The sequence below is a fragment of the Culicoides brevitarsis genome, chromosome 3, assembly GCF_036172545.1.
Source record: "Culicoides brevitarsis isolate CSIRO-B50_1 chromosome 3, AGI_CSIRO_Cbre_v1, whole genome shotgun sequence".
NCBI classification, from domain to species: Eukaryota; Metazoa; Arthropoda; class Insecta; order Diptera; family Ceratopogonidae; genus Culicoides; species Culicoides brevitarsis.
Window position 1 is genome coordinate 7,914,253 of NC_087087.1, and position 11,119 is coordinate 7,925,371.

General features: G+C 32.1%; 2 protein-coding genes across 2 annotated transcripts; both read left to right on the forward strand.

Annotated features, from left to right (window-relative positions):
• The first annotated feature begins 5 nt into the window (after positions 1-5).
• LOC134833653 (eukaryotic translation initiation factor 4B) lies at positions 6-4,281 on the forward strand. Its single transcript, XM_063848053.1, has 4 exons — positions 6-110; positions 573-1,943; positions 2,823-3,085; positions 3,142-4,281. The coding sequence occupies exons 1-4, from the start codon at positions 101-103 to the stop codon at positions 3,196-3,198; spliced, it is 1,701 nt and encodes a 566-aa protein (XP_063704123.1). The 5' UTR covers positions 6-100; the 3' UTR covers positions 3,199-4,281.
• Positions 4,282-5,636: 1,355 nt separating this feature from the next.
• Positions 5,637-10,540, forward strand: LOC134833341 (glycine dehydrogenase (decarboxylating), mitochondrial). The gene is made up of 4 exons (XM_063847636.1): positions 5,637-6,038; positions 7,652-9,991; positions 10,056-10,309; positions 10,370-10,540. Exons 1-4 carry the CDS (start codon positions 5,753-5,755, stop codon positions 10,481-10,483), a joined length of 2,994 nt encoding a protein of 997 aa, XP_063703706.1. The 5' UTR covers positions 5,637-5,752; the 3' UTR covers positions 10,484-10,540.
• Positions 10,541-11,119: the final 579 nt, after the last annotated feature.

An 11,119-nucleotide genomic window follows, 5' to 3' on the forward strand; every position in this document is an offset into this window, starting at 1 on the left:
CACGTGGTTAAAAATGACAACGCCTCAACTTGAAAAAATCTTGAAATCGACCCACGACGCAAAATGTGAAGGAATGCCAAACTAAACGTCAATAAAAATCATGTCGACAGGTACGAAGAGCACTTATTTTTTTAAAAAATCTTCAAAAATGTGTAATTCTCTCGGAAAATCCGGCAAATAGTGTTGAAAATAGTGCGTGACTTGCAAGTGCAGCGTTTGATATAAAAAATTTCCCGAAAAATTTGAAGGCAGAGCGAAAAATGACACGAAATAAAAAACGTACCTCGTGTCCAAAATTATCGCATTCTACGTGCATGTCCCGTAGCACGTACCGCACACACGCCAGCTCACAGAGAGGCAAAATATGAGCTTTGATTATGATATTTTTTGTCGATTTGTGAAAGTTGTTGCATAAAACCAGCTGTACTTGCAAGGCAAACGCGTTATCTCAGCATTTGTTTTGCTCATTTTCGTCGCGGTTACACAATCGCGGGACGTTTTCGAGAGAATTAGCATCGCAGGACACGAAAAAAAAAACATTTTCTGACGTGTTGTGTTTCTTCCATTTTTAGGCAAAAAGGGAAAAAAGAGTAAAGGAAAGAAAATTTCTTTGCAAGAGTTTGTGCAAGTGCCCGGCGGAACTGGCGTAACTCAGGTTCAGGTGCCCACGAAGCTCAGTTGGGCCGACGAGTGCGACGAAGACGATGACATCCAATCGACCAGCACGAAAATCATCGAGCTGCCAACAGCTCCGCGCGCTGCCCGTTTATTAAATGACGACTGCGTTCCGGCAAATCCCCCGTTTTTGGTTTACTTATCTAATCTGCCGTACGACGTCGAAGACGAAGACATTGAGGAATTTTTCCGCAACTTTATCGTCGTTACGATCCGTTTGCCACGCGACGATGACGGCACAAAATCACGCGGTTACGGCTACGTCGAATTCGAGACGCGCGAAGAGCTGATCGATGCGTTGTCGATGCCCGATCCGACAATTCGTGGGCGTCGCATCAAAATTGACTTGACGAGTGAAAATGATGGGCGACGCGGCGGAAGAAATAATCGCTATGGCGACAATTACGGCAGCTCCGATCGCAATAACACAAATTGGCGTGATCGACAAGATGGCGGCTTCGCAGGGGGACGAGATCAGGTCGATGGCGGAAGACGACGCAACGATTACGGAAACAGACGAGGAAATGATCGTGAACCTGTTGTCGTTGAAGCGGGCGAAGAAGGCTCTTGGCGCATGGGAGACAGACCGAAATACAGTCCGCCACGCGAACGCAAACAATACGATAGACCGCCACGTGACGATCGCGACAACAATTTCCGGGACAACAACAGAGATCGATTCGGCGGAAGACGACGCAACGACTACAACGATCGCGGCGGCGGCGCGCAAGAAGAAGAAGTTCAAGCGGAACGTCCCAAGTTGAATTTGAAGCCACGAACATTGCCGATGCCGGAATTGACATTCCCGAAGGAAGAACAAATCCCGACGGCGTTCAAGAATACGAAACAAAATGGCGATGCCGAGCACGGTGATGATGTTCAGCAAAACGGAGATCACGAAGAGGAGCCTGTTGTCGAAGAAAAGCCCAAACCACGCGGAGCTCCGAGTGCAGCAGTTTTCGGAGACGCAAAACCCGTCGATACTGCAGCCAAGGAACGTGAAGTTGAGGAGAAACTCGCGCAACGACGTCTCGAACTCAAACAAAAGGCTGAAGAGGAGCGCAAACGGTTGGCAGAGTCGAAAGAAAATGAAGGAAATAAAGAGGAAGGCGACGAAAATGGGCACGACGAAGAGACAAATAGTGAGCAACAACCCAAATCTGCCGAACCTGTCAAGAGTTGGCGCACGAAAGACGACGACAATAGACCGCGTAACAAAAATTATAGTCCTGAACGCGACAACAGAGGAGGACCTCCAAGGAGGCATGGTAAGTAATCATTTGTTTCCTTAATTTTATGGCAACTTTTGAAAATAAAATGAGAAGAAAAAAATTTAAAAGTAAAAATTTTGTTTAAAAAAAAAAAATTGAAAAATTACTAAAATGTGAAAATTAAATTACAAAAAATTAAAAAAAAAATCTAAAAATTAATTTCAAAGTAAAAAAATTTTGATTTTTCAACTTTTCTTTGAATTTTAATTTTTTTAATTTTTTTTTTAATTTTATTTTTAATTGCTTCTTTCATATCTAATATTTAATTTAAAAAAAATATCAAAAATAAATCTTTACGATAATTTTAATTAAATTTTTGAAATAAAAAAATGGGAAAGTTTTTTTTTTCTAACAATATTATTTTTTTTACTTCAATACCTATTTATTAAATTACAAAAATAATATCAAAATAAAAAATTAAAAAAAAATTATAAAAAAAAAATAATTTTTATGAAAATTTAAATTTTTGAAAAATTTTCTTAAATTTTTTTTTTGAAAAAAATTAAAATAAATTTTTACGATAATTTTTGTTAAATTTTAAAAATAAAAAAAAATAATTTTTAATTTTTTTATAAAATTTTTCACATTCAATGATTAATAAAACTTTCGAATTATTTTCTTTAGATTAAATTTTATCTTAGAAAAATGCTAAAAATGTAAAAAAAAAAGTATTTTTTTTAATTAATATTTTTTTTTTACATTGAACTTCAAGAGAAAGCATGAAAAAACTTAAAATAATTTTTAATTTCATCATTTTTTACCAAAACTTTTTACTTAAAAACTGATTCCGCCCTTTCTCTAATTTTATTTTTATTTTTTATCGATTTAATTTTAAAAAGTATTTGACAAAAAACTCATAAAATTCCTTATTTTTAGACGGCAAACTAAGAGATCGCAACTACAACCGAGATAATCGTGACAATCGTGATCACAGACCCAACAATGACAGATACGGTAACAACAGGAATAACCGAAACTACAATCAAAAGGATGGTCGAGGCGGATATCGCGGCGGAGATCGTGATCGGGGACACGGAGGTCCTCCGCCAAGGCATCAAGATCGTGAACGCCGCGAATACAATCGCGATCCGCGAGATATTGAAGAACGTATGCCGAAACTCAAGCCGAGTGAGGGAGCGGTAAGTCTTTTTTCAAGTCTAAAATGAAAGTTTTTATAAAAAAAAATTTTTTTTAGAACTTTTCTGTATCCAATACATTTGCTGGTTTGGTCGTCGATGACCTGGAAGAGTGAAAATACCTTCGAAATTATCGTGCAGCAACAAAACCTGGTGTAAGTAAGAGCTGCAAAGAATGAAAGCATTAAAAAAAAGAGTAAAAAAATTATTTGTGACGAAAATTAACGGTTAAAAAATTATTAAAACAAAGCAAAATATTTTATCAACTTTTGACATTTAAATCTGCAAAGAAAAAAAACTCGTTCGTACGTTAGTTCGTTCGTGGAATGCCTATCCAAATATAAAATAAAAAAATAAACCAAAATATATTCTCATTGTGAAGAAAAATTAAATATAAATAATCTTCTGCGACAAAAAAAAAATAAATATACAAAAAAGGAGAAAGAAGCCTCAGGGCGCCCACAATACAAATTTTGATACAGAACTACGTTGTTTCACGTGCGACATCACCTTTAATACAAGGGAAAATCATATTTACGCATAAAACGGTTGAAAAACGAGAAAAAATACGAAATAAGATTAATCATTGTAATAAAAAAAAGACGTTTAATGTTCATCAAACCTTGAGAAAAAAAATAAAAATAAAATGAAAATAAACGCAAAAAATCGTAGGATGGCAAAACAAAGATTGAGACGGGCTGTAGAATTTGTAAACATAGGAAGCTTTAGTAATAATTTTCTTTTATTTTCTCAGAAACTACAGACCCTCCCAGAATTGCGACTTTCGTAGTTTCAATTCTGGGAGGGATTCGTAAAAAAAAGCTCCTTTTTAACTACTAAACAAAAAATTGTACAGTTCGCTGTTTATTTTGGGAACAATTTTCTTTTTTTTTATCCACCTTTTGTGTGAGAACAGTAGCTCAACAATGCACCAATGAGAATATATTAATTATGTTTAGTTTAAAAGTTAAAGTCGTCGAAGATAAATATTTTTTTGTTCCATTATTTTTTTTTTGTTGAATAGTAAAATACATATAATAATAACAGAGTGTTTTTTAATCGGATATGGAAAAAATGATTTTTGTCTATAAATAAACATAAAGAAAAAAAAGTAAAAAAAAAATAATCATAATATTAATATTGTATCCCATTTGTAAAACTTTATTATTAATTAAACATAAAATATGTGTAAATTAATTGATAATATTGATTCATGATAATAATAAATAATAAAAAAGGAAGAATAAAAAAATTGTATTTATGATTTTAAAAGGCTTCAAAAAGTTTTAAAATAAAAAGTTTATTGAAAATTTAAATTGAACTTCAAAATGTGAATTTTTCAATATATGGTATTTTTTTCAGTTTAATCTGAACTGCAATTTTGTGAGAAAGAAGTCCAATTATGTACAACACATTTCGAAGTGCTAATTAAAATTAAATCTTGAAAATACATAAAATTACATTAAGTGAAAGAATAAATTAGAATTCAAAATAAATTCAAACTTCATAAATTTTAGCAAATTTTGTATATTTTTTTAAAGTAAATTCATAAGAAGGACAATATGAGCAAATAGAAACATTAACGTTGATGAAAATTTGTTTTTTTTTTTTAACAAAAGAGCACATATTTGAATTGATCGTAAAAAAACTTGATGGGGGTACGGGAAAACGTATAAACAGAGAAAAAAATACAAAAATTTATTTACAAGTCAAACTTAATTTTAGAGTCGGATAGTTTTTTGACGTAAGGGATGAAATTTTTCATTAAGCACACTCAACTGTTTTATCCTATATTGCCGATACCGAAGCTGTTCATAATCCGTTGGTATTTAGCGGAGTTTTTGAGATTCAGTACATCTTTCTTTTAAGGATTACGATATGTTGTATCACTTTATCACGAAAAGTTTTTTCATCGCAGCTGGCAGGTGCATAGTTTACATGTTCTGTGTTATAATTTTTTAAAAAATATAAGATATCAAGACACCCTTGTTTGGTTTTTTTATTCGAGATCAAAAGATATTAGACTTGTAAAATGTGTCAGAAGCTTCTTGCATTTTTGTTTTTGCTTCTTTACTTCCGGGTATTAAATAGGAACTAAAACGAAAAAAAACCCATGAGAAGATTATATTAGAAAAATATTAAACAAATTAAATCTTAATTTTTTTGTTCACTTCTTCATATTGCATAATTTATATCATATTATATCATATCATATCTTCATATTGCATAATTTTCCTAAAAAAACTTAAAAATAAATTACAAAAAAAAATAAAAAATTCTTACCTTCTACTACATAAAATTTTTTGTCATTTTTTCGCAAAATCACACTCAAATTTTTTCAAACTCCAAAACATGGATGCCATTTTAAAGTTCATCATGTAGAATTTAAAAAAAGTACCAAAGATGCGTCATAAACAAGCCAACTCTCTCTCTGTTACTCTCACCGATCATCATCTCCTTTATCAGCATCTACTCGAATCAATCATTATCAGTCCCTAAATGGATGTTTTTTCGAAAAATAACAACAATCATTAGTTACTCTCGAGTCGTCCAACTGTTTGGACGTCTAAACTCCTCATCTCCCTTCAAAAAAAAAAGTTCTTACATCATCAGAATTTTCTGAAAAAAAAAGTTTAAGAGTGTTTCTAGTTCAACTATTTCCGGTGCAAGATGCAACGAACCGCCGTCACAAAGCAATTCACGAGCTACATCAAAGCTTGTCGTCACATCAAATACGAGCAAGCTGCCATGTGGCAAGGATTTCGATGCTTAGCAACAGTCAAAGAGCTCTTTCCGCACAAAAGTAGCTTCCCCGCGCGCCATATTGGACCACGCAAAACCGACGTTGTCTCCATGTTGGATTTGTTGGGCTTCAAAAGTCTCGATGAGCTGTCTGCCAAAGCGGTGCCCTCGCAAATTCATCTGAAGCGGGAACTGAACATCGAGGATCCGTTAAGTAAGTCCAAAAAATTTAATGTGCCAATAAAAAAAAAGTCGTTATGCGAACTTGACCTGAAAAGTAATTAAAAGCGCTTTTTTATGACGTTCGGTGTCACAGTGCAATGAAAAAATATCGGAATAATAAAAGCAAAAGTTAAACAAAAAATATCAAAACATCGTCTTCGTATAGTGACGAGAGATCAATGAATGAGTAATAAAAATTATGGGGAAGGTCGTTGTGATAACCTCTTCGTTGCAAACATCGATCGTTGCGTGACAAAATATGTAATGTTGAGCATTTAAAAGGAAGATGAGGGACCTTCCTTGTTGATTACAAGCAATTTCTTTTAAAGACGATGACATTACAAGGTTCTTCATTGACCAACTTTCGTCTTTAAAAAAAATTATAAAAAAATATCGCAAAGTTTTTATCAAGTCGAGCCTTAAAACGTCACGTTTTTTAATGAATTATCATCATTTTCTTGTTTATTTACAATAATTACGCTATTTTTGTCGCATTGTACTGTGTCAACTTGATAATTCACGTAAATAACTCTTTAGGTCATCTTTGACTGCACATCTTTTGACCTTTTAAAAAAATAGAAAAAAAAATAATTTGAGAAAATTTTAATTTTGAAAGCATAAGTTTTTAAATAAAAATAAAAAATTTAATTTTTTTAATATTTTTTTTTAAATGTAAAAATATTTTTTTTTTAATTGTAAAAATAATTTTTTTAAAATTTAAAAAATAATTTTCAAAAAAAAATTATTTTTTCAATTATTTCAAAATTTTAAAATAAAAAAATATTAAATTTTAAAGTAGAAAAGAAATTCAATTTAAATTAATTAAATTTTATTTAATTTTTATTTAATTAAATTAATTATAATTAAAATTTTTAAAAAATAATTTTCAAAAAAAAATTTAACTCTTCAATAAATAAAATAAAATTTTAAATTTTAAAAAAAAATAAAATTTTAAGATAAAAAATAAAGTTCAATTTGAAGTAATTAACTTTTATTTAATTTGTATTTAAAATTAATTAATATTTTAAATTATTTTTTAATAAATTAATAAAAATATTTTTAAAAAATAATTTAAAAAAAAAAATAAAATAATTAATTAAATTAAACTAAAATTGTTGAATCTAATTTTTTAAATTAAATTTTAAAAAAATGATTAAATTATTTTTTTAAAAATAAAAAATAATTTTGTTTTTTTTTCTTATATTTAAAAAAATCTTTAATATTAATATTATTTTAAAAAATCTTTTATTTAAAAATTTCTTTTCAATTTTTTATTTTATTTTCTTTTAATTATTTAAATAATTTAATTATTAAAATTCAATATCTTTTTAAAAATATTTTTTTATTTTTATTTTTTATTATTCTTTCATATTTAAAAATTTATTTTTTATTTCAAATTCATTTTTTTAATAATTTAAAAATATTTTATTTATTTAATATTTATTTTAATTTATTTTATTTATTTATTTTATTTTATTTTTATTTTTTAATTTTTTTTTTTTTTTTTTGATAAAAATGATATATTTTTTAATTAAATTTTATATTAAATATTTTTACCTTATTTAATATTTTTTTAAAAAAAATTTTTTAAATTTTTTCTCGTAGATGAACATGAAGTCATCGAACGCATCCGCAAAATCGCCAAAAAGAACGAAGTTTGGCGTTCGTACATCGGCATGGGTTACTACAACTGTTACGTACCTCATCCCATTCTCCGTAACATCTTTGAAAATCCCGGATGGACCACACAATACACGCCTTACCAACCCGAAATCTCCCAAGGACGTTTAGAATCTCTTTTGAACTACCAAACTCTCGTAACAGAAATGACTGGCTTAGATATCGCCAACGCCTCATTGTTAGACGAAGGAACTGCTGCTGCTGAAGCCATGAGTTTATGCTGGCGCCAAAATAAGCGTCAAAAAATCTATCTTTCCGACAAATTACATCCTCAAACAATTTCCGTGGTAAAAACTCGCTTAGATGCGTTTGGTTTGGAAACAATTGTGGGTCCCATTGACAACGCCAACTTCACAAATCGCGATATTTCCGGCATTTTAGTGCAATATCCCGACACAAATGGAGATGTAAAGGATTTTGCGAGCATCAGCGAGACTGCGAAGCGTCATGGAACGTTAGTTGTCGTTGCTACTGATTTACTTGCGTTAACTTTACTTCGCCCGCCCGCAGAATTCGGAGCTGATATCGCAATTGGAACGTCACAACGTTTAGGAGTGCCTTTGGGATATGGCGGACCTCATGCCGGATTCTTCGCTTGTACACAAAATCTCGTGAGATTAATTCCGGGTCGCATGATTGGCGTTACTCGAGATCAAGATGGACATGATGCGTATCGTTTAGCTCTCCAAACTCGTGAACAGCATATTCGTCGTGATAAAGCAACAAGTAATATCTGCACCGCTCAAGCTTTGTTGGCGAACATGTCGGCAATGTACGCGATTTATCACGGACCTGAAGGATTGAAAAAAATCGCCAATGAGATCCATAATGGAGCTTTAACGCTCGATAAGGCTTTGAAAGATAACGGACACAAACAAACGAACAACACTTTCTTCGATACGTTGCATGTCGTGCCATCCGGAGTGACTGTGGATGAGATAAAATCTCGTGCTGAGGAGAAAAAAATCAATTTACGATACTTTGACGACGGATCTATCGGGGTTTCGATCGATGAAACGACCCGAACTCACGATTTAGAGGATTTATTGTGGGTTTTCAAATGCCCGCCCTTGGGCGAAATCATCTCCGATCCACAAATCAAGAAAAATTCAATCCACAATTCGAGTTTTTATCGCACCGGATCGTATTTGACACATCCCGTCTTCCATAGTCATCACAGCGAACAACGAATGGTGCGTTATATGAAGCAACTCGAGAACAAAGACATCTCTTTGGTACATTCCATGATCCCGCTTGGCTCGTGTACGATGAAACTCAATTCTACAACCGAAATGATCCCTTGCAGCTTTTATCATTTCACGGATATTCATCCATTTGCGCCTGTGGATCAAGCTAAAGGCTATTCGCAGTTGTTTAATGAACTCGAAAGAGACTTGTGTGAGATTACTGGTTACGATAACATCTCATTTCAACCGAATTCGGGAGCGCAAGGCGAATATGCTGGTTTGAGAGCGATTAAAAAGTACCAAGAATCCATCGGGCAATCGAATCGGAAGATTTGTTTGATTCCAACATCAGCTCACGGCACAAATCCTGCTTCAGCGCAGATGGCAGGCATGAAAGTTGAACCAATTCGTGTGAATCAGAGTGATGGCGCGATCGATTTGGTCTTCCTCAAGGAAAAAGTCGAACAATATGCGGATGATTTGTCGTGCATCATGATCACATATCCCTCGACAAATGGAATTTTCGAAGATACTATTCGAGATGTGTGCGACATGGTTCATAAACATGGCGGACAAGTTTATCTCGATGGTGCTAACATGAATGCTCAAGTTGGTTTGTGTCGTCCCGGCGATTTTGGCTCGGATGTGTCGCATTTGAACCTTCACAAGACCTTCTGTATCCCTCATGGAGGCGGAGGCCCAGGCGTTGGTCCAATCGGAGTGAAAAAACATCTTGCGCCTTTCATGCCGGGACATCCTGTGATCGATCCCTTAGCTCACATCAAGAATGCCGACACTTTTGGAACAGTTTCTGCTGCGCCATTTGGCTCTTCGGCAATTTTGCCGATTTCGTGGGCTTATATCAAGCTAATGGGAGGCAAAGGTTTGCGTCGTGCAACACAAATCGCCATTTTGAATGCGAATTATATGGCGAAACGATTGGAAAATGACTACAAAATCTTGTTTAGAGCACCGCGTTCGGGATTAGTAGCTCATGAGTTCATCATCGATGTGCGTGACTTTAAGAAAACGACGGGAATTGAAGCTGTTGATATCGCGAAACGTCTCATGGATTACGGTAAGTTCGAAAATTTAATTTTTTTCAACTGAAAAACTAAAAAAAAAAATTTTTGTGATGATAGGATTCCACGCTCCAACAATGTCATGGCCTGTAACGGGAACTTTGATGGTTGAACCAACGGAAACTGAGGATAAAGGAGAGTTAGATCGCTTTTGTGACGCCTTGTTGTCAATTCGAAACGAAATTCGTGATGTCGAAGAAGGCAGAATTGACAAAGAAAAGAATCCGTTGAAGATGTCGCCTCATACGCAATTCCAGGTTATCAAGACTGAATGGAATAGACCTTATACGCGTGAACAAGCAGCATTCCCTGCGGTAAAAAATTATAAATTTATTTTTTTGTTTTGACAATTAATTAATTTTTACCTTTTTTAGTCCTTTGTGAAACCGGAAACTAAAATCTGGCCCACTGTGGGTAGAATCGATGATGCCTATGGAGACAAACATCTCGTTTGTACTTGTCCTCCAATTCTTCCTGATGAAATTTAAGCTTTTTATATGATTTTTTGCTATATGAATAAATATTTTTGTTAATTTTTCAATTTATTTTAACGTAAATTTTTTCGAATTGGGAAAAACGTTCGAAAAATTCGAAATTTGTTTACCTCCTGTTCAAGGCAAGTACAATTTTTAAAAATATTTCTTATTTAAAGCTACGAATTTTTTCAAAAAATTTAATTTTTTGCTTTTATTATTGAAAAATTGAAAGAAAATTTATTAAAAACACTCAAAATTGGTTTAAAATTAAAAATTTTATCATGAATATTTTTTTAGCATTTCATGTCATAAATAACTTAGAATAAAGTTTAAATTCAAAAAAAAATTTTTTTTTTAGAAATTCAAAAATTTTTGTAAAATTTAGTTTTTTTAAATTTAATTTTTTTGTTTTTTTTTTAATTTTAAAAAAATAAAAAAATATTTTTTTTTTAAATTAAAAACTATTTTTTTTTTAATTTTGAAATTATTTTTTTTTTTTGCAAATTTTACAAATTATTTTTTAAAAAATTAAATTATAAAATTTTTAAATGAAAAAAAAATATTTTTCTTAAAAAATGGAATTAAAATTTATGGAAAGTTATGAAATTCTTTTTAAAAAAAATTATTAAAAAATATAAATAAATTTTT

Excerpts from the sequence above, each read along its gene's own strand:
- LOC134833653 (XM_063848053.1), top strand. Across the intron at positions 1,944-2,822 it reads AGGACCTCCAAGGAGGCATG|ACGGCAAACTAAGAGATCGC; the intron begins GTAAGTAATCAT and ends CCTTATTTTTAG. Across the intron at positions 3,086-3,141 it reads TCAAGCCGAGTGAGGGAGCG|AACTTTTCTGTATCCAATAC; the intron begins GTAAGTCTTTTT and ends AATTTTTTTTAG.
- LOC134833341 (XM_063847636.1), top strand. The coding sequence starts at position 5,753 with ATGCAACGAACCGCCGTCACAAAGCAATTCACGAGCTACATCAAAGCT. Across the intron at positions 6,039-7,651 it reads GAACATCGAGGATCCGTTAA|ATGAACATGAAGTCATCGAA; the intron begins GTAAGTCCAAAA and ends TTTTTCTCGTAG. Across the intron at positions 9,992-10,055 it reads GAAACGTCTCATGGATTACG|GATTCCACGCTCCAACAATG; the intron begins GTAAGTTCGAAA and ends TTGTGATGATAG.